The 24407-nt window shown below is 56.0% G+C and overlaps 1 protein-coding gene across 9 annotated transcripts in view; it reads left to right on the top strand.

The window, feature by feature from the left end:
- ATP2B3 (ATPase, Ca++ transporting, plasma membrane 3) overlaps positions 1-24407 on the top strand; it is a 54139-nt gene that overhangs the window by 13540 nt on the left and 16192 nt on the right. For 6 of the 9 annotated variants that reach the window (XM_014533261.1, XM_014533259.1, XM_014533260.1 and 3 more), the window contains 13 exons: positions 99-263; positions 614-828; positions 1499-1741; positions 2296-2537; positions 5861-6095; positions 11528-11707; positions 11882-11969; positions 12806-12912; positions 13501-13692; positions 16061-16274; positions 18477-18688; positions 20645-20752; positions 22761-22943. In XM_014533261.1, the coding sequence (XP_014388747.1) occupies positions 99-263; positions 614-828; positions 1499-1741; positions 2296-2537; positions 5861-6095; positions 11528-11707; positions 11882-11969; positions 12806-12912; positions 13501-13692; positions 16061-16274; positions 18477-18688; positions 20645-20752; positions 22761-22943 (2384 nt within the window). The other 3 variants (XR_001360603.1, XM_014533265.1, XM_014533263.1) reach the window with 3 other exon arrangements.

Here is a 24407-nt window from a genome sequence, read left to right as displayed (position 1 = left end):
TGGTCCGGTGTGGCATGTCTTTCCTTGTGAAAGCCCCCTGTAGCTGTCACCCCAGCAGCCAGGCCCTAACCTTGGCTGTGGGGTTCTTCTGTGTGCAGCCAAGAAGCAGGATGGGGCAGTTGCCATGGAAATGCAGCCGCTGAAGAGCGCGGAGGGCGGGGAGATGGAGGAGCGGGAGAAGAAGAAGGCCAGCGTGCCCAAGAAGGAGAAGTCGGTCCTGCAGGGCAAGCTCACCAAACTGGCCGTGCAGATCGGGAAAGCAGGTGGGGGCTGCAAAGCGGTGGCCCGGGGCCCCGTCGGGCGAGGGGGACACCAGGGCCATGGACAGCAAGTGGGAAACGGATGTGGCAGGTGGGGTGAGCCAGACAGCAAGGGGACAGGCCAGGTGGGGTGATGGCCATCAGGGCCTGGTCCAGCCCCGTTCTGGCGAGCATGGATTCTAAACACGCCATAAGGCCTGGGGCAGGGAGCACCTCCCCCAACTCAGCTCAGCTCAGGTTGGCATCAGCTGCAGCGTCCCTTACTCCTTCCCTTTTGCTCTCTCCCTTCCTTGCCCCTCCCTGCCAATCCCCAATCTTGCCCCCACCCTCTGTGACCTTTTGTGGCCGGGCAGGGCTGGTGATGTCCGCCATCACCGTCATCATCCTGGTCCTCTACTTCGTGATTGAGAACTTCGTGTTGGAAGGCCGGGTGTGGATGGCAGAGTGCACGCCGGTCTACGTGCAGTACTTCGTCAAGTTCTTCATCATCGGCGTCACTGTGCTGGTTGTGGCTGTCCCGGAGGGCCTGCCTCTTGCTGTCACCATCTCCTTAGCTTACTCTGTCAAGGTAATAATACGAAACACAATCGTTGAACTAAGAACGCCGTGAGACCAGGATACAAACCCCAAACTGGGCTGTGAAGCCGGTCAGCATGCTGGACGCAGGGAGGACTGGAGAGAGTTTGGGATCCATCCCTCGGGGGCAGAGCAGGGAGGCTAAGCTGGGACCTGAAGCCGAACTCGGCCATCCTTCCCCACCTGGCTTCCTGGGCGCAGTGACACGAGCCAGAAAGCAGGCGAGCAGTGGGATAGACCTGGCATCTACAGGGTGAGAGCAGGGGGCACAGAGGGACCAGGGAGTTGAGGGAACTGGCGCCACTTGCAGAAGTGAGGGGTGGGGGATGATCAGAAGAGATCCCACTGGGAGACAGTGGGTGGCGCAGGGCAGAGATTGGGGGAAAGCTGCAGGGCCAGCACATGATTGAGAGGGCATGTGGGCAGGGGTGTGGTCCTGGGCAGCAGGGAGGCCCCGGGTGAGCTCTGGGGAGAGCAGCTACCAGAGCCGGCCTCTCAGCCCGCCCAATAGGGTCCTTAGCCCGCTCCGTAGGTCTGACCGCCACCCTGCAGCTACTGCAAGCTGTGCCTTGGGCGCTGCTATCAGCCTCCAGGGTGTGAGTGCCACGTGGAGAGCTGGTGGGGCAGACCAGGGTCACCCAGGATGTCTGTGCCCTTTCCAGAAAATGATGAAGGACAACAACCTGGTCCGACACCTGGACGCCTGTGAGACGATGGGCAACGCCACAGCCATCTGCTCGGACAAGACGGGCACACTCACCACCAACCGTATGACCGTGGTCCAGTCCTACCTCGGGGACACCCACTACAAAGAGATTCCGGCCCCCAGCGCCCTGACCCCCAAGATCCTCGACCTCCTGGTCCACGCCATCTCCATCAACAGTGCCTACACCACCAAAATACTAGTGAGCCAAGAGCAGGGCTGGGACGAGACAAGGGGTCTGGGGCTCACTGTGCTCTCTGGAGAACTTTTTTTTTTTAATTGATTTCAGAGAGGAATGGAGGGAGAGAGAGGGAAACATCCATGATGAGAGAGAATTATGGATCAGCTGCCTCCTGTACACCCCCTACTAGGGATCAAGCCTGCAACCCAGGCATGTGCCCTGACCAGGAATCGAACTGTGACCTCCTGGTTCATGGGTCAGTACTCAACCACTGACCCATACTGGCCGGGTTCTTGAGAACTTTGGACCAGAGCTACAATAGTCTCTGGGGTGGTGGTCACCTTTCCCTCGTCCCTGGCCCCAGTACTCCTGCCCTCGCTGCTTGCTCTGGAAACCCCTTCCAAGCCCAGCGAGTGGTGCGAAACCTGCCCATCTAGTCCACCCCGGAGGCACTCTTCGGCTCACTGCCACCACACCCTAAAGACGCGGTGACTGTGGCCACGCTGGGGCCCCAGGGGGAGCAAGGAGGGTGGGCGTGGGCCCCCAGTGCCATGCTGCTTTGCCTCACCTCACAGCCTCCAGAGAAGGAAGGTGCCCTCCCGCGCCAAGTGGGCAACAAGACGGAATGCGCTCTGCTGGGCTTCGTCCTGGACCTGAAGCGGGACGTCCAGCCTGTGCGGGAACAGATTCCGGAAGACAAGCTTTACAAAGTGTACACCTTCAACTCGGTCCGCAAGTCCATGAGCACGGTCATCCGCATGCCAGAAGGTGGCTTCCGCCTCTTCAGCAAGGGCGCCTCCGAGATCCTGCTGAAAAAGTGAGGGGGCGCTGCGGGGGCGAGCCCTGGGCTGGGGGTGCCAGGGGCTGGGGGCCAGTGGAAACATACAAGCATGCTGGTATCACTATTGTGCTGAAATAGACGTAACATCCAACTGGCCATTTTCATCACTTTAGCAGGGGTGGGGAACCTTTTTTCTGCCAAGGGCTATTTGGATATTTATAGCATCATTGGAGGGCTATACAGAAGTATCAACTTAAAAATTAGCCTGCATTGCCCGGCCGGCGTGGCTCGGTGGTTGAGCGTCAACCCATGAACCAGGAGGTCATGTTTCGATTCCTGGTCAGGGCACATGCCCGAGTTATGGGCTCTATCCCCAGTGTGGGGCGTGTAGGAGGCAGCTGATCAATGATTCTCTCTCATCATTGATGTTTCTGTCTCTCTCTCCCTCTCTCTTCCTCTCTGAAATGAATAAAAATATGTATTTTTTAAAAGAAAAAAATTGGCCTGCTATATTGGGTCAAACATTTAATTAACTTACCCCTAATGCCTTGGCAGGGCCAGACCAAATGATTTCATGAGCCTTTACGGCCCACGGGCCAGACGTTCCCCACCCCTGCTTTAAAGTGTACAGTTTAGTGGCATTAAATGCATCCACAATGGTGTGCACCATTACCACTATCCAGTTGCAGACTCTTGTCATCACCCCCAAAGGAAACCCTGTGCTGTCACTCCCATCCCCCACCCCCTTCCAGCCCCTGGCAACCACTAATCTCTCTGTCTCTATGGATTTGCCTATTCTGGGCATTTCATATGAATGGAATCCTACGACCTTTTGTGTTTGGTTTCTTTCACTCAAGTATCATGTTTTCAAGGTTCATCCACGTCATAGCATGGATCACTGCTCCGTTCCTCTTTATGGCTGAATAATACTCCATTGCATGGATAGACTACATTTGGTTTGTCACTCATCCACCAACAGACACTTGTGCTGTGTCCACCTTTTGGCTACTGTGAATCATGCTGCTCTGAACATTGCTGTACAGTTTGGTTTGAACACGTGTTTTCACCTCTCTGGTTATATCCCTAGGAGTGGAATTACTGGCTCACATGGTAATTCTGTGATTAGCTTCATGAAAAACCACCATAGTATTTTCCACAGCAGCTGCACCATTTTACATCCCACCAGCAATGCAGGAGGGTTCCGTCTTCTCATGCTCACCAACTTGTGCTACTTTCTTCTTTTTCTTCTTCTTCTTACTGTCAACCTAGGGATGTGAAGGGGGATCTCCTGGTGGCTTTGATTAGTATTTCCCTAAAGACTGGTGATGTTGGTGCCTTTTTAAAAAAAAACACTTTTTTTATTGACTTCAAAGAGGAAGGGAGAGAGAGGGGGGAAAAAAACACATCAAGATGGCCCTGACCAGTTTGGCTCAGTGGCTAGAGCGTCGGCCTGTGGACTGAAGAGTCCCAGGTTCGATTCCGGTCAAGGGCATGTACCATGGTTGCGGGCACATCCCCAGTAGGGGGTGTGCAGGAGGCAGCTGATGGATGTTTCTCTCTCATGGATGTTTCTAACTCTCTATCCCTCTCCCTTCCTCTCTGTAAAAAATCAATAAAATATATTTTTAAAAAAATCAAGATGAGAGAGAATCATTGATCAGCTGCCTCCTGCACGCCCCCCACAGGGATTGAGCCCACAACCCGGCATGTGCCCTGACTCAAATCGAACCGTGATCTCCTGGTTCATAGGTCGATGCTCAACCACTGAGCCATGCCGGCAGGGCAACTATAGAGCCATCTTCTAAGGCGAGACCTTATTGTGCCTCTGTGCGCATAGCCAGCCTTCCAGGGCCTTCAGGATGTAGTCCTCAGCAGGACATCCGGGGCTCCCAGCTCCCATAGGACGACCAAGAGCACCCCCACTGGCTGTGTCCTGACCTCTGCTAACCACTGCCCCATCCAAAATGCTCTCCCCAAAACTTTGCCCATGCACAGCCTCCCCAGTGTAGTTCAAAGGCCACCTCCTCCCTGAATTCATCCCGTCTGGGTCCTGTTGAGTGTAGCAGCTGGATTTGGAGAAGTACGGAAGAGGGCTGTAGTTGGGCCTGGGCTGTGTGAACGTGAACTAGTTACTCCCCCACCTGGGGCCTCGGTTTCCCCTGTAGCGTGGAGATAACAGGAATATTTACCTCCTGGGAGTGCTGTGAGAATTACATGAGTGAATCTGTGCCAGCTTTTGCTGTGATCATGGCTCCCCTGGGCCTCCTCAGCCAGCTCCTCTCCTTCACCCCTCCTCCAGCATGCCTGCCTCTGGGCCCTTGGCTCCTTTGCTCCTTCCTCTTCTACACCCGAATTCTGCCAGCTCTCCCCATCATGGCCCTCAGAGAAGCTTCCAGGGTCACTGGAGCTCATACCGAGGTTGCTGCCTTGTCATGGCCCACTACCTGGCATTCAGTTTTGGCCAATGTGCCACACTCCTGTCCTAAAGCCATGGTGTCTGTGAGGGGCTGTGATGAGCCCTGCGCTCTGGCCTCCCACAGGTCTCCTAGCTTACATTCAGTCCCTGGGGCTGCCAGAACAAAGGACCATAAACCTGATGGCTTAACACAACAGAAATCGATTCTCTCCCAGTTCTAGAAGCCTGAAGTCTGAAACCAAGATGTGGCCAGGGCCACGCTCCCTTTCAAAGCCTCCAGGGAAGGGTCCTTTCGTGTGTCTCCCAGCTTCTGTTGTCACTGGCAGTCCTTGTCATTCCTTGGCTTGTAGACGCATCACTCCAGTCTCTGCCTCCGTCATCACATGGCCTTGTCCCCGTGTGGGTCTCTATCTCTGTGTCTTCTGGTGTGTGTGTGTGTGTGTGTGTGTGTGTGTGTGTGTGTGTTAATCCTCACCCAAGGTGTGAGGGCTTTTTTCCCCATTGATTTTTAGCGAGAGTGGAAGGAGAAAGAGAGAAAGAAAGGAGAGAGAAACATCGATGTGAGAGAGACACATCAATCGGTTGCCTCCCACATGTGCCACGACCGGCCCAGGGGCTGGGATTGAACTTACAAACTGGAAATCGAACCCACAATCCTCCAGAGCACAGGCCAACACTCTAACAGTTGAGCCACGCCGGCCAGGGTTTTTATTAGGACATCAGTCATTGCACTGAGGGCCTATCCTAACTTTGCAACCAACCTATTTCCAAATCAGGTCCCATTCCAAGGTTCTGGGAAGAACATGAATTTGGGGGGACACACTATTTGGCCCCACACAAGCAGAGGGCCTCCCTCCTTGGAAAGGCCTCCACTGAGTCAGATGGAGGCTCAGACTGACGCCCACCCAGACTCTCATCTCCCCTTGCTCTGTCCCTGCCGCAGGTGCACCAACATCTTAAACAGCAACGGGGAGCTGCGCGCCTTCCGCCCCAGGGACCGGGACGACATGGTGAAGAAGATCATTGAGCCGATGGCTTGTGATGGCCTCCGCACCATCTGCATCGCCTACCGGGACTTCTCTGCCTCCCAGGAGCCGGACTGGGAAAACGAGAACGAAGTTGTGGGCGACCTCACCTGCATAGCCATTGTGGGCATCGAGGACCCCGTGCGGCCCGAGGTAGCCACGCTCTCCTCTGGGATAGGCCCAGGGCGTCGGGATCGGGGGAGGGGCAGCCCTTCTTCCTGTCTGGCCCCCAGGGTGTGGCCTTTGGACCTAAATGCAAGGAGAGAACCGCCTCTTTCTCCTGCTTTCCGGGCTGTCACACCCCTTCCTGCCAGAGTTGGAGGTAGAGCAAACTGGTCACCCCCAGGAGTCCAGAAAGGTGGGTGATGACAGAGCCACGGACCTCTCACCCTGCTCCCGTAGGGGGCTCTGTCCTGCCCGCTGGAAGGCCCCTCCTGCTTGGCCTCCATGCTTCGATCAGGCTCTGCCTCCACCAGGTGAGAGAGGGTGGCAGCTAGAACTTCGACAGCCATGACACCCATAGGACTGATGGAGAGGGAAGAGACAGCACGACTCTGGGCTCTGGTTTGGCGATGTGGGTGGATGGCACTGCCATCATGGGACTGGGAAGTCCGAGGGGACACAGGTATGGGGGGCAAAGCGGGACAGTTCTAGGTTGAGGGCTCGGTTGGGGACATGCCGTGGAGATGTCAAGGGGGTAGGTGGCTGTAGGAGTACAGAGCTCAGAGCAATGGTCCTAGCAGGAGACCATTACTGCTTATATGAGTGATGTCTCAGGGAGGGTGTGCGGCTGGAGCAGAGGCCTTCAAAGGAGGCTTGAAGGGCGGGGCCAGGCAGGGAGGGGAAACCACGAGGGCCATGTTACCGAAGCAAGAGGACGGCTTAGCCTGGTCACCACAGAGGCAGGTTCTTTTTTTAAGCCACCAATACTTTTTAAAATATATTTTTATTGACTTCAGAGAGGAAGGGAGAGGGAGAGAGAGATAAAAATATCAATGATGAGAGAGAACCATCCATCAGCTGCCTCCTGCACGCCCCACACTGAGGATCGAGCCCATAACCTGGGCATGTGCCCTGACCAGGAATCAAACAGTGACCTCTTGGTTCATAGGTCGATGCTCACCCACTGAGCCACGCTGGCCGGGCCAGAGGCGGGTTCTTGACATTAGGAGTTCACTGGAGACCTTGACCTGAGCGGGTTCTGTGGGCTGGTGAGGCAGGGAGCCAGGACATGTAGACAACTTACCCTAGAGCTTCCCTGAAGAGAAACAGGGCAGGAACTGGCCATGGTAGAGAGTGAGGGACCAATGGAGAGGTTAGCTGGTCCTTAAAGATGGGGGGATCTTCCAGGGACGGGGAGCCTGCCTGGGCTGGCCTGGAGCGAGGTGCCCGTGGCAGCTGCAGCACACCAGGCCCCGGGGGCTGAGAGGCAGGGGGTGCAGGAAGGGACCCTCCCCCTCCTCCCAGGGCCTCTTCACCTCATGTCAGAAGCAGAGCCACTTGGATCTGCCGATTAGCCTGAACACATACATGTGTACCAGCCGCCCTGGGGGCTGCCGAGATGAAGGAGGAGAAGTTTCGGGCTCTCCTTCGGGAGACAGGCACTTCCATACGTGGTCACAGTGCTTGCCACATCTAAACGCTGGCCACACATCATCAGCGACCAGGTGTCCCTGAATTCCGAGGAGGAAATGGACAGTGGCGGTGGGGAGGGGAGAGACTTCCAGTCAGAGGAACAGGCCTGGAGAAGGGAGCAGTGGGAGGAGTAGCCTGGGTGCTGCTGAGGGAAGCAAGACCACCCCCAGGGACACAGGGGCCAGGCCTTTCCCTTCATTGGACCAGGGAGCAACTGAGGCCCAGCGTGGAGAAGGGCTGTGCCCACACAGCGAAGCTGAGTCATAAAGCCGTGTTGCCCTCACCTGGACCTAATGGCCTTCCCCTTCTTTTTTTAATTAATTCATTGACTTTTTGTTAATCCTCAGCTGAGGATATTTTTCCATTGATTTTTAGCTGGAGTGGAAGGGAGGGAGAGAGACACAGAGAGAGAAACATTGATGTGAGAGACATCAATTGGTTGCCTCCCTGGACGAGGGTTTTGTTTTGTTTTGAGAGAGTGGCAGAGAAAGGAAAAGACAGAGAGAAACATCGATGTGAGAGTTGCACATCGATTGGTTGCCTCCTATACGAGCCCCGACCAGGACCCAGGCCGGGGAGGAGCCTGCAACCGAAGTATGTGCCTTTGACGGGAATCCAACCAGAACCCTTCAGTCCTCGGGCCAACGCTCTATCCACTGAGCCAAACCGGCTAGGGCGGCCTTCTCCTTCTGAATGGAGCCATTTACACACACACCTCACCCCCAGCATGGCTTCAGCCCCCCCAGCTGGGGTTCAGTGCTGCTCCCACAGCGGTGTCCCCCCTGACTTCCTGGGAGGTGCCTACAGTACAGTGGCAGCTCTAGACTTTTCCACTCAGCTCTCTGGGGCTGTGTGACGCTGCCAGAGGCTGGAGCGCCTTTGAATGCATCACAGACCCAGGAAGATGACATCCCCTGGCTCCCAGGGCCCTGGCCAAGGCCATTTCCAAACCATCATAACCAGCCCACCCTCCCCTTCCTCCTCAGCCACTTGCCCGGATGAAGGGGTGTGAGCATGAAACAGCTCTTGGCCACACAGCACAAGGAGCTCTTCTGGCCTGGTTCCCTGGCCCCAGGAGCCCTAAGTTCTGGTAGAAATATTTGTTGATCAAACTGAAGCTGAGTCATAGATGTGAGGCTGGAGACCTTAGGTGTATTTGCAGATCTTCTGGTCTGAGTTGGCTTGTTGACAGAAGTGCCAATGAGTCCACCTTAGTGGGGGATGGGGGCAGATGGAGCTGCCCCGGGCGGCTGCACATGGGTGGCGTGAGGCCCAGCCCTGCCCCTGCTCAGTATCCTTCTCAGAGTGGGATGTTATTATTGTGGTAAATTTTCATCTTAGAAAATCCGGAACCTGGGCACAAGTCCCTTGAAGGGTACAATGAAGGCCCAGCTGCAGCGGCTGCCAGCGATGGCTGCTTGTTTAAAATCTAGAAGCGGCCCTAGCCAGTTTGGCTCAGTGGATAGAGCGTTGGCCTGAGGACTGAAGGGTCCCGGGTTCAATTCCAGTCAAGGGCACGTACCTCGGTTACAGGCTCCATCCCTAGCCCTGGTCAGGCGCATGCGGGAGGCAACCAATCAATGTGTCTCTCTCACATCGATGTGCCTTTCTCTGTCTCTCCATGTCCCTTCCACTCTCTCCAAAAATCAATGGAAAAATATCTTTGGGTGAGGAATAACAACAACAACAACAAATCTAGAAGGAACCTGGGTGACAGGGTCCAGGGAAAGGGACAGGCTTGAGAGAGGCTGAGTGAGAGTCTGCACAGCAGATGGCACTGCCAAGGTCAGGCTGGGGAGGCCAGGCGACGGCCTGCGGAGACCAGCCAGCGGGGTAGGGGCCAAGGAGTGAGGCCAGGGCCTAGCGGAGTCCTGGTGCTGGTGCAGGCAGGAGGGTGGATGGGTCTCTGCTAAACCTTGGGGACCCAGATGACTGCAGCCAGAGGAGGAGTGAGGTCTCAGACCTTGGGAGGAGGTCACAGGGGGTCTGGAGGAAAGCTGTATTCATGGTGAGCGGGCTGGGCCACAAGGAGGCAAGTGAGGAAGGACAGTGCCAGATGAAGGAGAGGGTGCCCTGGGAGGAGGGGTCTACCTCTGTGAGGAGCAGGGGAGCAAGGCTCATCATGGCCACTTGGTGGCAGCAGAGGGTGGCTTCCAGATGCTTCAGGGACTGGAGGGAACTCCCTAGAAGGGGAGTATCTCCCTGTAGCTCATCGTCCAGCACCCCAACAGCTGCAGAGAGCGGACGGTGTCCCTGAGGCACATGACTAGGGGGGCAGAAGGCAAGCCCCCTTCCTGGTCACTGTCACAGCCCTAAAATGGGGCCCCTCTGACTGGGCTCCGGTCCCCCCCTCTTTCTCATACCCACTCTCCCTGGCTGAGATCATAGCCACTCCCCATGACCTCAGGGGCCACCAGCATATGGGGCCTCTCAAGGCCGTGTCCACCTGCCCCCCGTGTGGCCCCACCTGCTGGCCACCGCCCCTGGGTCTCCCAGCTGTGCTGTCGCATCCTCACCACCTGGTGGCCCAGCTCACCACCCTGTCCCTGGGCTCCCAGGCCTGGCTGCTCTCTCTCCTCCGGCCCAGGCTGTTCTCACAGCCTCTGTCTCGGCTGGGAGCACTGAGCACCCATCAGGTGGGTGTGTTGGGTCCATTGAACAGAGCAGGGAGCCAGGTCCCCAGGCTGCACCCTTGCCGGCCTGCATCCGGGCATCTCACAGGCCGACTAGGCCTAACCTCCTTATCCAATTTCCTGAGCCCTGAGCCCGATGCTCGGAGCTTCCTGTAGCCTCTGGGCTTGGGAGCCCCCTCCGCATTGGGTTTGGGAGCAGAAGCACCTCCACTGTCTGGGAGGACCCCCTGGCTGGTCTCGACTCCCTTCAGCCCTTTGTGCACTTAGCACTGAGGCGATCTCTTTCTTCCCTCTTTTCCAGAATCTAGTTTTATATATATTTAAATATATTTGTATTGATTTCAGAGAGGAATGAAGAGGGAGAGAGAGATAGAAACATCAATGATGACAGAAAATCATTGATTGGCTGCCTTTTGCACGCCCCACCCTGCGGATCGAGCCCCCAGCCCAGGCATGTGCCCTGACTAGGAGTTGAACCATGACCTCCTGGTTCATAGGTCCACGCTCAACCACTGAGCCACGCCGGCCAGGCTAGTATTATATTTTGAAAATAGAAATGTATGCTTCGTAACCAAGCAATGTTTCATTTCTTCTAATGAGTAGTAAAACCTGCAACTCTAAATGTTTTAGGTTTCCTATTGTTTAAGGGGGAAAAAAAGTGGAGGGAGACGAGTGAGAGAGTTGCCCAGAGTGTGGCCACCAGCCAGCTGACAGCCTGGAGCCTGCCCTAAGTCAGGCCCAAAGAGATAGGCCCGCAGTGGGCCCTGCTGTCTGGCAGGGTGGCTGGGTGACAGAGGTTCCTTTCTCACTCTTCCCGAGCTAGCTGACGGCCACCATGCCAGCTGGCCTGGTCACCAGGGCTGATCCCAGCTCAGCAGCTCTGGGTCCCTATATGTCACAATGGAAAATGAGGCTGACGGAGCTGGCATGCTTCTATAGTCGCCTTTCCATCCACAGCTCAGGCAGTGACCCAGGACAGAGCTTCCAGTAGCTTCTCCCAGCCTTGCTTGTGGTGTCAGGGCCTAGGTCGGAGGTGTGGCCGGTCCCAGAAGCCCCGCACAGTGAAGGAGGCACCTAGAGGGGGATGCGGGCTGAAGGACGGAGGGAGGCACCCTGCCTACTACAGACTCGGCTGATGGTGGTGGTAGAATATACAAGCCATTCTCCCTGATTTCTCTAGGCCTCCTCCTCTGCAGAAGTCCTTGCTCAGGACCACAGGGGTGGGGGCAGGGGGTGCTGCAGATCTGGGGGCAGGAAAGCCTGGACACAGCAGTGTCTTGCCTTGATGGCCCCGCCCACATCAATCGTCATTTCCAGGTCCCTGAAGCTATCCGCAAATGCCAGCGTGCTGGCATCACAGTCCGCATGGTGACTGGGGACAACATCAACACAGCCCGGGCCATTGCAGCCAAGTGCGGCATCATCCAGCCCGGGGAGGACTTCCTGTGCCTGGAGGGGAAGGAGTTCAACCGGAGGATCCGCAATGAGAAAGGCGAGGTAGTTCCCAGCCCATTTGCCCTTCCACAGGGGGCTGCATGGTTGGCTCAGCTCAGCTCCGTCCAGGGTTCTGGCCACTTCTCCACCCTCCTCCACCCCACCCTCCTCCACTGCCTCTGCTCAGCCCTGCCTGCCCGCCAGGCTCTGCAGTGGCTGTGTGCTTCCCCCTCCCAGATCGAACAAGAGCGTCTGGACAAGGTGTGGCCCAAGCTGAGGGTCCTCGCCCGATCGTCTCCCACAGACAAGCACACTCTGGTCAAAGGTAATGGAGCGAGCGAGCTCTCACTCACCCCTGCCCCTGCCCCTGCCATGCCCCTGCCCGGAGTGGCATGATGCTGGCTGGGTGTGGCTATCACCCCTGCATGCTTTCTGCTCCCAGACATCCAAAGCCAAGCTCCCAAACGGGTCTCCAGGGCCTGCCTAAAACGTGGGGTCTTCGGCTCTGGTCCCGTTGCGGTTGGAGATTTGGCTTGTGTCTCCGAGCAAGTCACTGGCCCTCCCTGAACCTCAGCTTACTCGTTGGGAAAACAATGGAGGCCCCTCAGAGGGCTGACATAACAGAGCTCAATCCTCCATTTCTCTGGGCTAACAACGTGAATGGAAGATGCCAGTTGAGCCTAGCCTCTGGTAACAGATGGGGAAACTGAGGCCCTGGAGAGGGAGACATTTATCCAAGTCACACGGTGCTGGGCTCCTTCCTTCTTTAAAAAAAATGTTTTTCTTATTGACTTCAGAGGAAGGGAGAGGGAGAGAGAGAAACATCAATGATGAGAGAGAACCATTGATCAGCTGCCTCCTGGGGGATCGAGCTCACAACCCCAGGCATGTGCCCTGACCGGGAATCGAACCATGACCTCCTGGTTCACAGGTCGATGCTCAACCACTGAGCCACGCCGGCCAGGCTGGGCTCCTGCCTTCTACCAAATCACAACACCCTGCATCATCTCACTGGGTGATGGACCTGGGCGGGAGGAGGGGGCGGGGCTTCTAGTCAAGGCACAGAGACTTGAGCACAGAGGCTTGGGGGTGGGAGGCACAGTCAAAATCCCAGAGGGTTTCCAGAATCAACTGTTTCCCTACAGCCGCGCTGTGTTTCAGGGATCATTGACAGCACCACCGGTGAGCAGCGGCAGGTGGTGGCCGTGACCGGGGATGGCACCAACGATGGGCCAGCACTCAAGAAGGCAGACGTGGGCTTCGCCATGGTAAGCCACCCGATGCCCGCCCAGCTCACCATGCCTGGCAGGGCCTGTGTCTCTAGGACATCAGCTCTATGCAGGAACCTGGGAGTTAGTGGTAAGGCAAGTTGGGGAATGCCTGGATTTCCTTCTCGCTCATCATGGCCACTTGGTTTTTTTTTAATCCTCACCTGAGGATATTTTTCCATTGATTTTTAGAGAAGGTGGAAGAGAGGGAGAGACAGAGAGAAACATCTATGTGAGAGAAACACATCGATTGGTTGCCTCTTGCACAAGCCCCGACCAGGGCCCGGGCTGGGGAGGAGCCTGCACCTGAGGTACGTGCCCTTGACTGGAATCAAACCCAGTCCGCAGGCCAACATTCTATCCACTGAGCCAAACCAGCTAGGGCCACCCTCTTTGTTTATGAGCAAAGCTGCGAGACAAGCTGTGATACATGTCCTTGTGGTACAAGGACATGTTGGATGAAATGAGAGCTGTCCCCAGTTGGGAACTCTGTGAGGGAACGGCAGGGAGTCAGCCAGGTGGGCCGGGTGATCGAAGGGCTGTGGGGAATGGGCTAATGGACACTGTGTGCGTGTGTGCGCTCCCCAGGGCATCGCAGGGACTGACGTGGCCAAGGAGGCCTCAGACATCATCCTGACTGATGACAACTTCACCAGCATCGTCAAGGCGGTCATGTGGGGCCGCAATGTCTATGACAGCATCTCCAAGTTCCTGCAATTCCAGTTGACAGTCAACGTGGTGGCCGTGATCGTGGCCTTCACGGGCGCCTGCATTACTCAGGTGGGCACTGCGGACCGCCTTGCCCAAGGAGGACCCTGGGATCTCCCTCCCAAAGTCCCTGGGGTCTGTAGGAGGAAGCCGGTTTCCGAGACCCCGCCTGCCCCATACATCTGGACCCCAGTTCGGAGAGCAAGCCCAGGGACCCTGCTGGCAGGCATGTGCAGGCGAAGAGCTCCCACCTGAGGCCCCCAGGTTGGGAGAGCCAGGTGTTTCCTTTGCTGATTTTTTTTTTTACTGAGATAAAATTCATATACCAAAAAAGTTCCCCATTTGAGAGCGTACAATGCAGTGGCACTTAGTATATTTACAGTGCTGTGCAATTATCATCTCTATCTCATTCCAGAATCTTTCCATCATCCCAAAAGGAAACCCCATACCCCTTAGCAAGCACTCCCCATCCCCCCTCCCCCAGCCTCTAGTACCCACCAATCTACTTCCTATCTCTACAGACTTCTCTTTTTATTCTGGACATTTCGTATAAATGCAATCAAACAATGTGGTTGTTTGTGTCTGGCTCCTTTCGCTTAACGCAATGTTTTCAAGGTCCAACTGTGTTATATGGATCCAGACTTCATGCCTTTTGGTGGCGGAATAATGTTCCGTTGTATGGCTGCAGCGAGTCGTGCGCCCATCCCTCCGTCCATGGGCACTTGGGTTGTTTGCACCTCTGTGAATAACGCCGCTGTGCACACGCATGAATGCGGCTTTATGTGGACTGGGGACTGGCGTTTTCAGTTCTGCTGGGTCTAGACCTACAAGTGGAAGTGCAGCGGCCCTGGGAACTTGTATTTAACCTTTGAAGGAGCCTCTTCACCTTTATCAATAGTCCACTTCTTTCCATTAGTGAGTCTCCAGAACTGGTTGCACTTTCAGAGGTTTTGTGTTTGTTTGTTTTTAATATATACGTTTATTGATTTCAGAGAGGAAGGGAGGAGAGAGAGAGAGAGAAACATCAATGATGAGAGAGCATCATTGATCAGCTACCTTCTGCACGCCCCACACTGGGGATCAAGCTCGCAACCCGGGCATGTGCCCTGACCTCCTGGTTCATAGGTCGATGTTCAACCACTGAGCCATGCTGGCCGGGTGGTTTTGTGTGTTTTTTTAATCTTCAACCGAGGATTTTTTCCCCCATTGATTTCTGAAGAGAAAGGAAGAGAGGGAGGAGGGGGAGGGAGGGAGAGAGAGAGAGAGAGAGAGAGAGAGAGAGAGAGAGAGAGAGAAACATCAGAAATGACAGAGACACATCAATTGGCTGCCTCCTACATGCACCCTGACTGGGGCTGGGGAACCTGCAACCAAGGTACATGCCCTTGACCAGGAATCAAACCTGCGACCCTTCAGTCTGCAGTCTGACCCTCTAACCACTGAGCAAAACCAGCCAGGACCAGAGGTTTTTTTACTGAGATAAAATTTACATAACAAACTGCACTGTAATCGCCATTTTAACCGTTTAAAAGTGTACAATTCCGTGGTTGTTAGTGCATTCACAATGTCGTGCAATCATCACCACTGTCTCATTCCAGAACGTTTTCATCACCCCCGTGCCTGCTAAGCAACCACTCCCTCACTCCCCTTCCTCAGCCCCAGGCACCCATTCATCTGCTTTTCATCTGCTTTCTGTCTCCGCGGATCTGTCAGTTCTGGAAGTTTCATGAGAACACAATCATACAGTATGTGGTTTTTGGTGTCTAGCTTCTATGGGTCTTATTTTTAACCAACAACTCAGAGATGAGGAGGAGAAGGAAGGCCCGTGCAGAGTTTCTGCCTCTTCCTGCTCCTCGGGTGTCGGGGACCGGGAGACCACCATTAGTCAGGCTCTTTCACAGGCTGGGGCAACTGCCAGGCTCCTGCTAATAATTTGGGCCACGCCTTCTAGATCACTGCCACCAGGTAAGAAGAGGAGACTGGCAACATTTTAAGAGCAGGAATCAGCCCAGTGAAAACTCTCAACTAATCTTAGAAAACATAGGGATGGAGCTCAGCCAGCATGGCTCAGTGTTCGAGCGTTGACCTATGAACCAGGAGGTCACGGTTCGATTCCCCATCAGGGCACATGCCCGGGTTGTGGGCTCGATCCCCGGTGTGGGGCGTGCAGGAGGCAGCCGATCAATGATGCTCTCTCATCATTGATGTTTCTATCTCTCTCTCCCTCTCCCTTCCTCTCTGAAGTCAATAAAAAATATGTGTTTTTTTAAAAGGGAAACACAGGGATGGAGATGTCACGTTTTATAGGAAGGTCGAATTTGTTGCACTTTTGCTTGAATGAAATTCCAGTGATATTGCCCCTGAGTTCAGTTTCTTCCCAGGGGCTGTGGGCCTGTAGGGTTTCCAGCACCACATTGGGGTGACTGCCTCCTCTCCACAGGACTCTCCTCTCAAAGCCGTGCAGATGTTGTGGGTGAACTTGATTATGGACACATTTGCCTCTCTGGCCCTGGCGACAGAGCCGCCCACCGAGTCGCTGCTGCTGCGGAAGCCATATGGCCGGGACAAGCCCCTGATCTCCCGAACCATGATGAAGAACATTCTGGGCCATGCGGTCTACCAGCTCACCATCATCTTCACGCTGCTGTTCGTGGGTAGGTTGGCCCTGAGCACACTGTGCTGCTACTGGCCCTTTGGGCTCCTGCCCTGTCTGGGGGTGGAAGGCACAGATGAGCACCTGGGGACCCGATTTCCCGTGAGGACCCACCCCTTGGCCCTCACCTCCCTGCTGCTCCTCTCTGCGTATGCCCCACCCAGGTGTCACAGGCCCCTGAGCCGCTGAGAAACTGTCCAATGCTCCATAGAGCGGGTGGCATGTCTCAGCATACACCCAGACTAGGTCACTCATCCATCTGTCCACTCACCCCATGACTGTTTACTTCTCCAGGAGACAATGACCAGAGTGCTCTCCCGGAAGTTGTGGGAGGAGGAGGGCCAGGAGAGAAAGGGGAGAGGAAGAGGGAAAGGGGAAGGGAGGAAGGGGGTAGGAAAAGGAAAGGGGGGTAGAGGAGGGGATGCAAAGAAGGGAGGCTGGAGGGGAGAGAAGGGGGTATGGAGAAGAGGAAGGGAGAAGAGGGGAAGAAGGAGGAAGGAGAAAAAGGGTAGGGAGGAGGAGGGAGAGCAGTAGGGGGAGTGAAAGGGGAAGGAGAGGAGGGAGAGGGGTAAAAGAGGAGGAGAGGAGGGGGGAGGAGGGAGTCAGAAAGCAAGAAGTGGGCAAGGGCAGGGGAGGGGAGAGAGGCAGAGACAGGAGTGTGGACAGTAGAGGGAAGAACTGATGGGGAGAGGCTGGGCAGAGGGTGCTCAGGGCGACAATCACAGGGCCCCCAGCCATTGGCTCTGCCTGCAGCCCAGACGTGGAGGGCACCGAGCCCTCCGGCACACTGGCTGCTCCTGGGAAGCCTGCTGCCAGTGCCTGCTGTCCAGTCCACCTCTGAGTTTCTTCTGTGTCGGGTAGGCTCTGTGGAGCAGACTCCTTATTATTATTTTTTTTAATCCTCACCCGAGGATATTTTCCCATTGATTTTTAGAGAGAGTGGAAGGGAAGGGGGAGAGACAGAGAGAGAAACTTTCATGTGAGGGACATCCATTGATTGGTTGCCTCACGCATGCGCCCTGACCAGGACCTGGGATTGAGCCAGCAACAGAGGTACGTGCCCTTGACCAGGATTGAATCCATGACCCTTCAGTCCGCAGGCCATCGCTGTAATCACTGAGCCAAACCAGCTAGGGCAGATTCCTTTCATTATATCGGGGGTGGGTTTGCTGGTTTGTGTGTCTGTGGCCTCTCTCCCTTATGTCAGGGTGCTCCCCATGTATCTGCAACCCTGGATGGGTGGCCTGGGTCCCCATCACAGCACTCCAGCGCCTGGTGAAGTGAGGTTTTCAGCGCATATTCCTCGGAGCAGAATCAAAGCTTAGTGTGCAGGAGTCACAGTGGGGGCCCCCAAATGTCAGTATCTGGGGACCCTCTGTGGAGCTTTTCTATGATTTCTTAGGAACAGAAGCCCCATGGCTTGCCCGAGGGCCTAGCCCGGCTGCCTTGTCCTAGGGCAGGGCAGGGTGGAGGAGGGCTGGGCTGCCCTCCACCCTGCAGCCCCCCGAGTCCTTCCCAGCCCACCCCCAACTCAACCCAGCAGGCAAATGAGAAAAGATGTGACAGAGCTCTGTCTTAGTTTCTTTGTTTTCCTTTTTAAAAATATATTTTTATTGATTTCAAAGAGGAAGGGAGAGAGAGAGAGAGAGAAAGAATCATCAACAATGAGAGAGAATCATTGATCGGCTGCCTCCTGAACTCCCTCTACTGGGGATCGAGCCCGCAACCCAGGCAATGTGCCCTTGAACGGAATCGAATGTGGGACTCTTCAGTCCACAGGCCTACGCTCTATCCACTGAACCAAACCAGCTAGGGCTTAACTTCTTTTTAAAAAAATATATATTTTTATTGATCCCAGAGAAAGGAAGGGAGAGGGAGAGAGAGATAGAAACATCAATGATAAGAGAGTCATTGATTGGCTGCCTCCTGCATGCCCACACTGGGCATCGAGCCCACAATCCAGGCATGTGCCCTGATCCGGAACTGAACCGTGACCTCCTGGTTCATAGGTCCATGCTCAACCACTGAGCCACGCCAGCCCGGCCTGTCTTAATTTCTTCATTTCTGCCCTCGGGTTTCAGGTTTTGGTGCCAGTCCCTCACCCCCTCCCAGGTCCTGCCACTGATCTTGGCTGTCTCGCCAAGGGGTTAGGGTTGTGCCTGGCTCAGGGTCCTGCTCCCCTCACGTGGCCCTTGGCTTACAGGGGAGCTTTTCTTCGACATCGACAGCGGGAGGAACGCGCCCCTGCACTCGCCGCCCTCGGAGCACTACACCATCATCTTCAATACCTTCGTCATGATGCAGCTCTTCAACGAGATCAACGCCCGAAAGATCCATGGCGAGCGCAACGTCTTCCATGGCATCTTTGGCAACCCCATCTTCTGCACCATCGTCCTGGGCACCTTCGCCATTCAGGTAGGGGGAAGGGCCCACTCTTGGGAGAGGCGGGGAGCATGTCCCCTTGCTACTGGCCTCTTTACTATTTTTTAATATTTTTATTAATATCAGAGAGGAAAGGAGAGGGAGAGATAGAAACATCAATGATGAGAGAGAATCATTGATTGGCTGCCTCCTGCACGCCCCACACTGGGATCAAGCCCACAACCCGGGCATGTGCCCTGACTGGGAATCAAACCGTGACCTCCTGGTTCATAGGTCGATGCTCAACCACTGAACCACATCAGCCAGCCTGGCCTCTTTTTTCTTTTTTTTTATAATCCTCACCTGATGATATTTTTCCATTGATTTTTAGAGAGAGTGGATGAGAGAGGGAAAGACAGAGAGAGAAACATCGATGTGAAAGAAACACATCGATTGGTTGTCTCCAGGGTCCGGGCCGGGGAGGAACCTGCAACCACGGTACATGCCCTTGACTGGAAGGTGCCCTTGACCAGAATTGAACCCAGGACCCTTCGGTCCACAGGCAGACGCTCTATCCACTGAGCCAAACCGGCCAGGGTTGGCCTGGCTTCTTTAGAATCAAAACAGGCCTCATCCTGGGTCCACCTGCTGGATCCAGAGGGGCTCAGGGGGCCTCCTCAGACCTGACCTTCTCACAGGTCCCACTGGGTCAGCCATGGCCATTTCTAACACAGCCGTTTCCCTTGGAGGTGCCCTTGTCCCCAGTGCTGACACACAGGCCTCTGCCTGCCACAGGCTGGCCAGTCCGCTTCCCAGGAGGGCTGAGCATTTGAACAGAGGGTACATTCATAAAACATGTGACATATAGTGAGGCCCACAGGCCAGAATACTTGTTCCTCACAGTTCTTGGAGGAGGGGTCTGCCCCACTATGGGGGGCCACCAGGGCCAGTCAGGAGGCTGAAGGAGAGGGGGGCGACAGAGGAAAGGGAGGGGGACAGGAAGAGATTAACCAAAGAACTTATATGCATATATGCATTGTCTATGGACAACAGGGTGGTGAAGGCCTGGGGTTGGACAAAAACCGGGTGGAGGGGGGCAATAGGGAGGAAGAGGAGACATCCGTAATACTCGCAACAATAAAGGTTAAAAATTTTTTTTTAAGAAAGAGGAGCTTTGAAGTGGGGTGAGTAGGCTGAGGACGGGCTAGTGCGAGTGATTTCAGGGTTGGGGGGGAGGGCTGGGCTGTCCCTGGTTTTCTGGAACCTGGCTCTGGGTGAATGGGGCGGAGGACAGTGGCCTAAGTGTGAGAGCCCAGTGGTGGAGGTGGTTGGTCTGTATTTTGAAAGCTTGCCACTAGGTGGAGACTTTCTCTCAAGGAGGAGGCAATGAGGAAGCAGGAGGCCTGGCGAGGTGACGCTGGTGTGCCCCCGGCTGTCCAGAACAAGGCGTGTCCAGCTCCAGCGTATGCACGCAGCGTAAATGTTAACCCCTAGAGTACCGGGGAGCGCGATCTCGCTCCTCCTGTCTTTCGCCAAAAGTGCCGGGAGCGCTATCGCGCTCCTCCTGCAGTGTCACTATTAGATGCTGGTTGTTCACTCTTTATTGACAGTTGGCACCTAAGTGCAGATTACTTATGATGCCGAATGTTTGTAGTTCTAAAATTGACCACTGGCATTTATCTGCCTAATTTTTTACAGGTACTACGATTTTATGAAGTTTTTTTTCCCTAAACTGCTGTAAAATCAGCAAAAAATGCCTTGGCAATTTTAGCATAGTTCCTAGGATATTGGTTGGCACTCAAAGGGTTAAAGAATCAAATTTACAGAAGCTGGAAATGCGGTTCATCGCTGAGCCCACCTGCCTGGGAAAAGCAGCAGCCTCTCTGAGCCTCTGAGCAGGGCGGGGCCCGCCCGCAGGGCAGGATGGGATGGACCTCGAGTACTAGAGGAAGAGGGTGGTATGAATAGGTGTGCCGGCTGGACCCGCCTCCCTCCCACCCTCTCCTGCAGATTGTCATCGTCCAGTTTGGTGGAAAGCCCTTCAGCTGCTCCCCGCTGTCCACGGAGCAGTGGCTCTGGTGCCTGTTTGTTGGTATCGGGGAGCTGGTCTGGGGCCAGGTGAGTCTCTGTTTTATCAGCTTCCCTAGTCCCACCTCCTTCCCCCATCTCATTGGCTTTCCTAGTCCCGCCCCCTTCCCCCTGTCTCATCAGCTTCCCTAGTCCCGCCCCCTTCCCCCATCTCATTGGCCAGGTGAGTCTCTGTTTTATCAGCTTCCCTAGTCCCACCTCCTTCCCCCATCTCATTGGCTTTCCTAGTCCCGCCCCCTTCCCCCTGTCTTATCAGCTTTCCCAGTCCCGCCCCCATCGCATCTGCTCTGCAACAGTCCTGGTGATGGGCACAAGGCCAGGGAATGGTGGGCAGCTCAGGGACCCCTGCCCCTGCTCCTTGCTCCAGAGCCTCGGAGCCCAAGCCTGGGAAAGCATGTGGCATATTCAGGTTGGCGGCACCACACAGCGGGGCTCAGATGTGGGACATGCCACGACTCAGGTGGCAAGGCCACAAGCGACAGTGGCAGCAGAAAGAAGGTAAAGGGCCATGGCGGGAATGTCACAGGGCCTTGGCAAAACCACCCATCACTCCCCTTTTCATGCTAGGACCTGGGAATCATCCCTTAACACTGGGTGCCTTGGGAAATCCCCACCTATCTGAAAACAACATCCTGCTAAATCCTCCACGGGCAAGAGAAAATGTGAGGGAAATGAGGAAATACTTTGAGCTGATGGAAAGTGAAACCCCGACACCTCAAGCTCTGTGGTTGCAGTCAAAGCCGTGTGTGTGTGTGTGTGTGTGTGTGTGTGTGTGTGTTTGGGGGTGTCACAGTACCTGAGGATTAAGTCAGAAAGAAAGGGAGGGGCCGCCCAGGCCTCTGAAAGCGTTTCTCTGGAATCTAGAACACTGCGTAGGATGCTGAGCCCAGGATCCACTCTGTCCTGTGTGTTACTCACCTCAGGCCACCACAACACATACCACAGACTGGGTAGCTTAGACAGCGTAGGTTATTCTCCAACAGCAATAGGGCCTGGAAGTCCAAGATCAAGTCTACATAGGGCGGGTGCAGGAGAGACGGGGCGCAGCTTCCAGGTCCCGGCACTGATGTGACAACATGCACAGGCGCTGCCACCAGGAAAGCATCCCTGGCCGCGGTGTGCAGGGACTTTCCCGGGAGTGGGTCCTGCAGGCCTGGGGCGCCCACGTGACTGACCTCGGTCTCAGTCTCCAGACCCTGGAGGTCAAGGTCGTATGTTGCCCCCCCCCCCCAGAAAGCACTGTCAGTATAGACTACCTGCAGAGCGCTCACCCAGGCAAACCAAGGCCGCCTCCTCAGGCAGCGCTGCCAGGTACCTAGAGGTCAGGTACCTAGAGGTCCCTCCCAGGAGCTGAGGGCTAAAGACAGAGTTCCATCTGGTAAGCAAATACCTTAGTTCACACACTACGTGGGAAGGTTGCACCAGCTGCTCCTGTGGCCCTCTGCTTGGCTGGGGGACAACAAGAGGAGCCATAGGCATGCACACCAGCTCCCCCAGGGCCAGCTCTGGGTCTGCTCTCTCTTTTTTAAAAAAATATATTTGTATTGATTTCAGAGAGGAAGAGAGAGGGAGAGAGAGATAAAAACATCAGTGATGAGAGAGAATCACTCATCAGCTGCTTCCCGCACGCCCCACACTGGGGATCGAGCCGGCAACCCGGACATGTGCCCTGACTGGGAATCGAACCGTGACCTCCTGGTTCAAAGGTCGATGCTCAACCACTGAGCCACACTGGCCGGGCTGGATCTGCTTTCTTTGATGAACACAGAAAACCAAGCCCCTCAGAGGAAAGAGGCTGGCTCTCCCTCTGGAGTGTGGAGTTGGCACCAGGCACAAGTGGCCCAGGCATGAAGCCTCAGGGACAAGGAAGGGATGTCCAGTCCTGGGTGTGGGGATACACAGACACCTGCCTCAGCCATTGTCAGAGGGAGCTGGGCAGCCTGGGTCCCTTCTGGGCCCCGCAGAGCTCTCGCCCCGAAAAGCCCAGCCCTGCTCTGATGGCCACCCCCGCCTGCTGTCCCTCGCCTCTGGCCCCCAGGTCATCGCCACGATTCCCACCAGCCAGCTCAAGTGCCTGAAGGAGGCAGGGCACGGGCCTGGGAAGGACGAGATGACTGATGAGGAGCTCGCCGAGGGGGAGGAAGAAATTGACCACGCCGAGCGGGAGCTCCGCAGAGGCCAGATCCTCTGGTTCCGGGGCCTCAACCGGATCCAGACGCAGGTAAGCTGCCACGCGCTAGGCCACTCGGCTTTTCTGCTTCCGGAGGGTGGCAAGCAAGCAACAGGCAGCGAATGGGCGTGTTGAGCAGGGGACTGACAAGCAAAGCCTTGGGTCTCGCGACCACGATCAATGAGGGCAGTGGCTAGTGTCCCTATGCCATCCACACACATACCCTCTGGCAGTTGTGGCACTGAGGTGGCCCGCCACCTCCCTCAGAGCCCAGCTGGCCTTCCCGTAGTGGGGACAGGTGTCAGCTGCAGGTGTGTGCTGTGACCAGTCGCTGTTTTTCTGGGGGCTCTGAGGAGCTGCTGGGCCTCGCTGTATGTGGCGGGAACTGCCCCCAGGTCACAGGGAAGGGACATTCCGGGGATGACCCAGATGCCATTTCAAGTAGCCCTTGGCAAGCTCACCGTTCACTGGGTTCTGTTGGGGATTCCGTGGAACGATGTCGTTTGGGACATGGACTCCGGCCACCAAGTTGGTCCTTTCTGGTCACCCCACTCTACAAATATCAGGGCTGCTGTCCTCTATCAAGTCCCACAGCCACGACTGCCCAGCCGTGAGCCCTGGCCAAGGTTTCACAAGAGCCTGCCCGCCAGAGCCCGCCCCGCTCTCTGCCCCCAGCTCTTCCCAGCCAGCCTTCTTGCCAGAATGTTCCATACTCGCTGTCTCTCCATGGTTTTCCCATGCGCTCACTTGTGATCCCATCGCAGCCTAGCCTCTGCCCTCAGCGTCCCAGAGGCTCGCGTCAAGGTCTACAAGGCATCCTCCCGGCTCTCGGGGTCAGGCTGTCCCTCCTTCCTTCCTGCTTCGAAGCTTCTTCCCAGCGCCCTTCCGGAAGTGCCGTCATCCCTGCTGTCCCTGGCGGCTTGCTGTCCCCTCTCCACCTCGCTCTCTGCTCCCGCCTGCCACCCCCGCCTCCCGCTGAGACATCGGTCCACCCTGCTGTGGCCCTCGTGTGTTGAAAATCCCCCGGACCCGGGGGCGTCGGACACGATAGGGAAGGAAGGAGGAGCGGGTGAGAGCTGCCCCATGTGCGGATCAGGGATCCTGCCTGACCCTCCACCCTCCGCCCCCTCCAGTCACCCGCAGCCCCGTTCATTCATTCAGCTCCATCCAGCCCCCGCCGACCTGCCCCACTAGGCCCCACAGACAGATGCTGGTCTCCGCCAGTTCCTGGTGCCCCTCACTCACCACCGCCTCCTCCGTCCAGCCTAGAACCGCGGAGCGCCGCGCCCTCATCAAGATGCCTCCCAGCACCCACCCTGGGTTCGGCCACCAGCTCACCTCCCAGCCCCAGCTCACCTCCTCCCAGCCCCCCAGCTCCTGACCTGTGACTCCAGAGCCCCAGGGACATCTCAGAGCCTCTTCTTGTCTCCCCGCACACCCGGGGCCTCGGCATGGTTCATCGGCTCAGCGCGGCCTCCTCGAATGCAAGTCCCCAGTCCTGCTGCCACCCCGGCC

Source organism: Myotis brandtii, unplaced genomic scaffold, assembly GCF_000412655.1.
Source record: "Myotis brandtii unplaced genomic scaffold, ASM41265v1 scaffold959, whole genome shotgun sequence".
NCBI classification, from domain to species: domain Eukaryota; kingdom Metazoa; phylum Chordata; class Mammalia; order Chiroptera; family Vespertilionidae; genus Myotis; species Myotis brandtii.
This window is presented reverse-complemented; position numbering and strand designations above follow the sequence as displayed.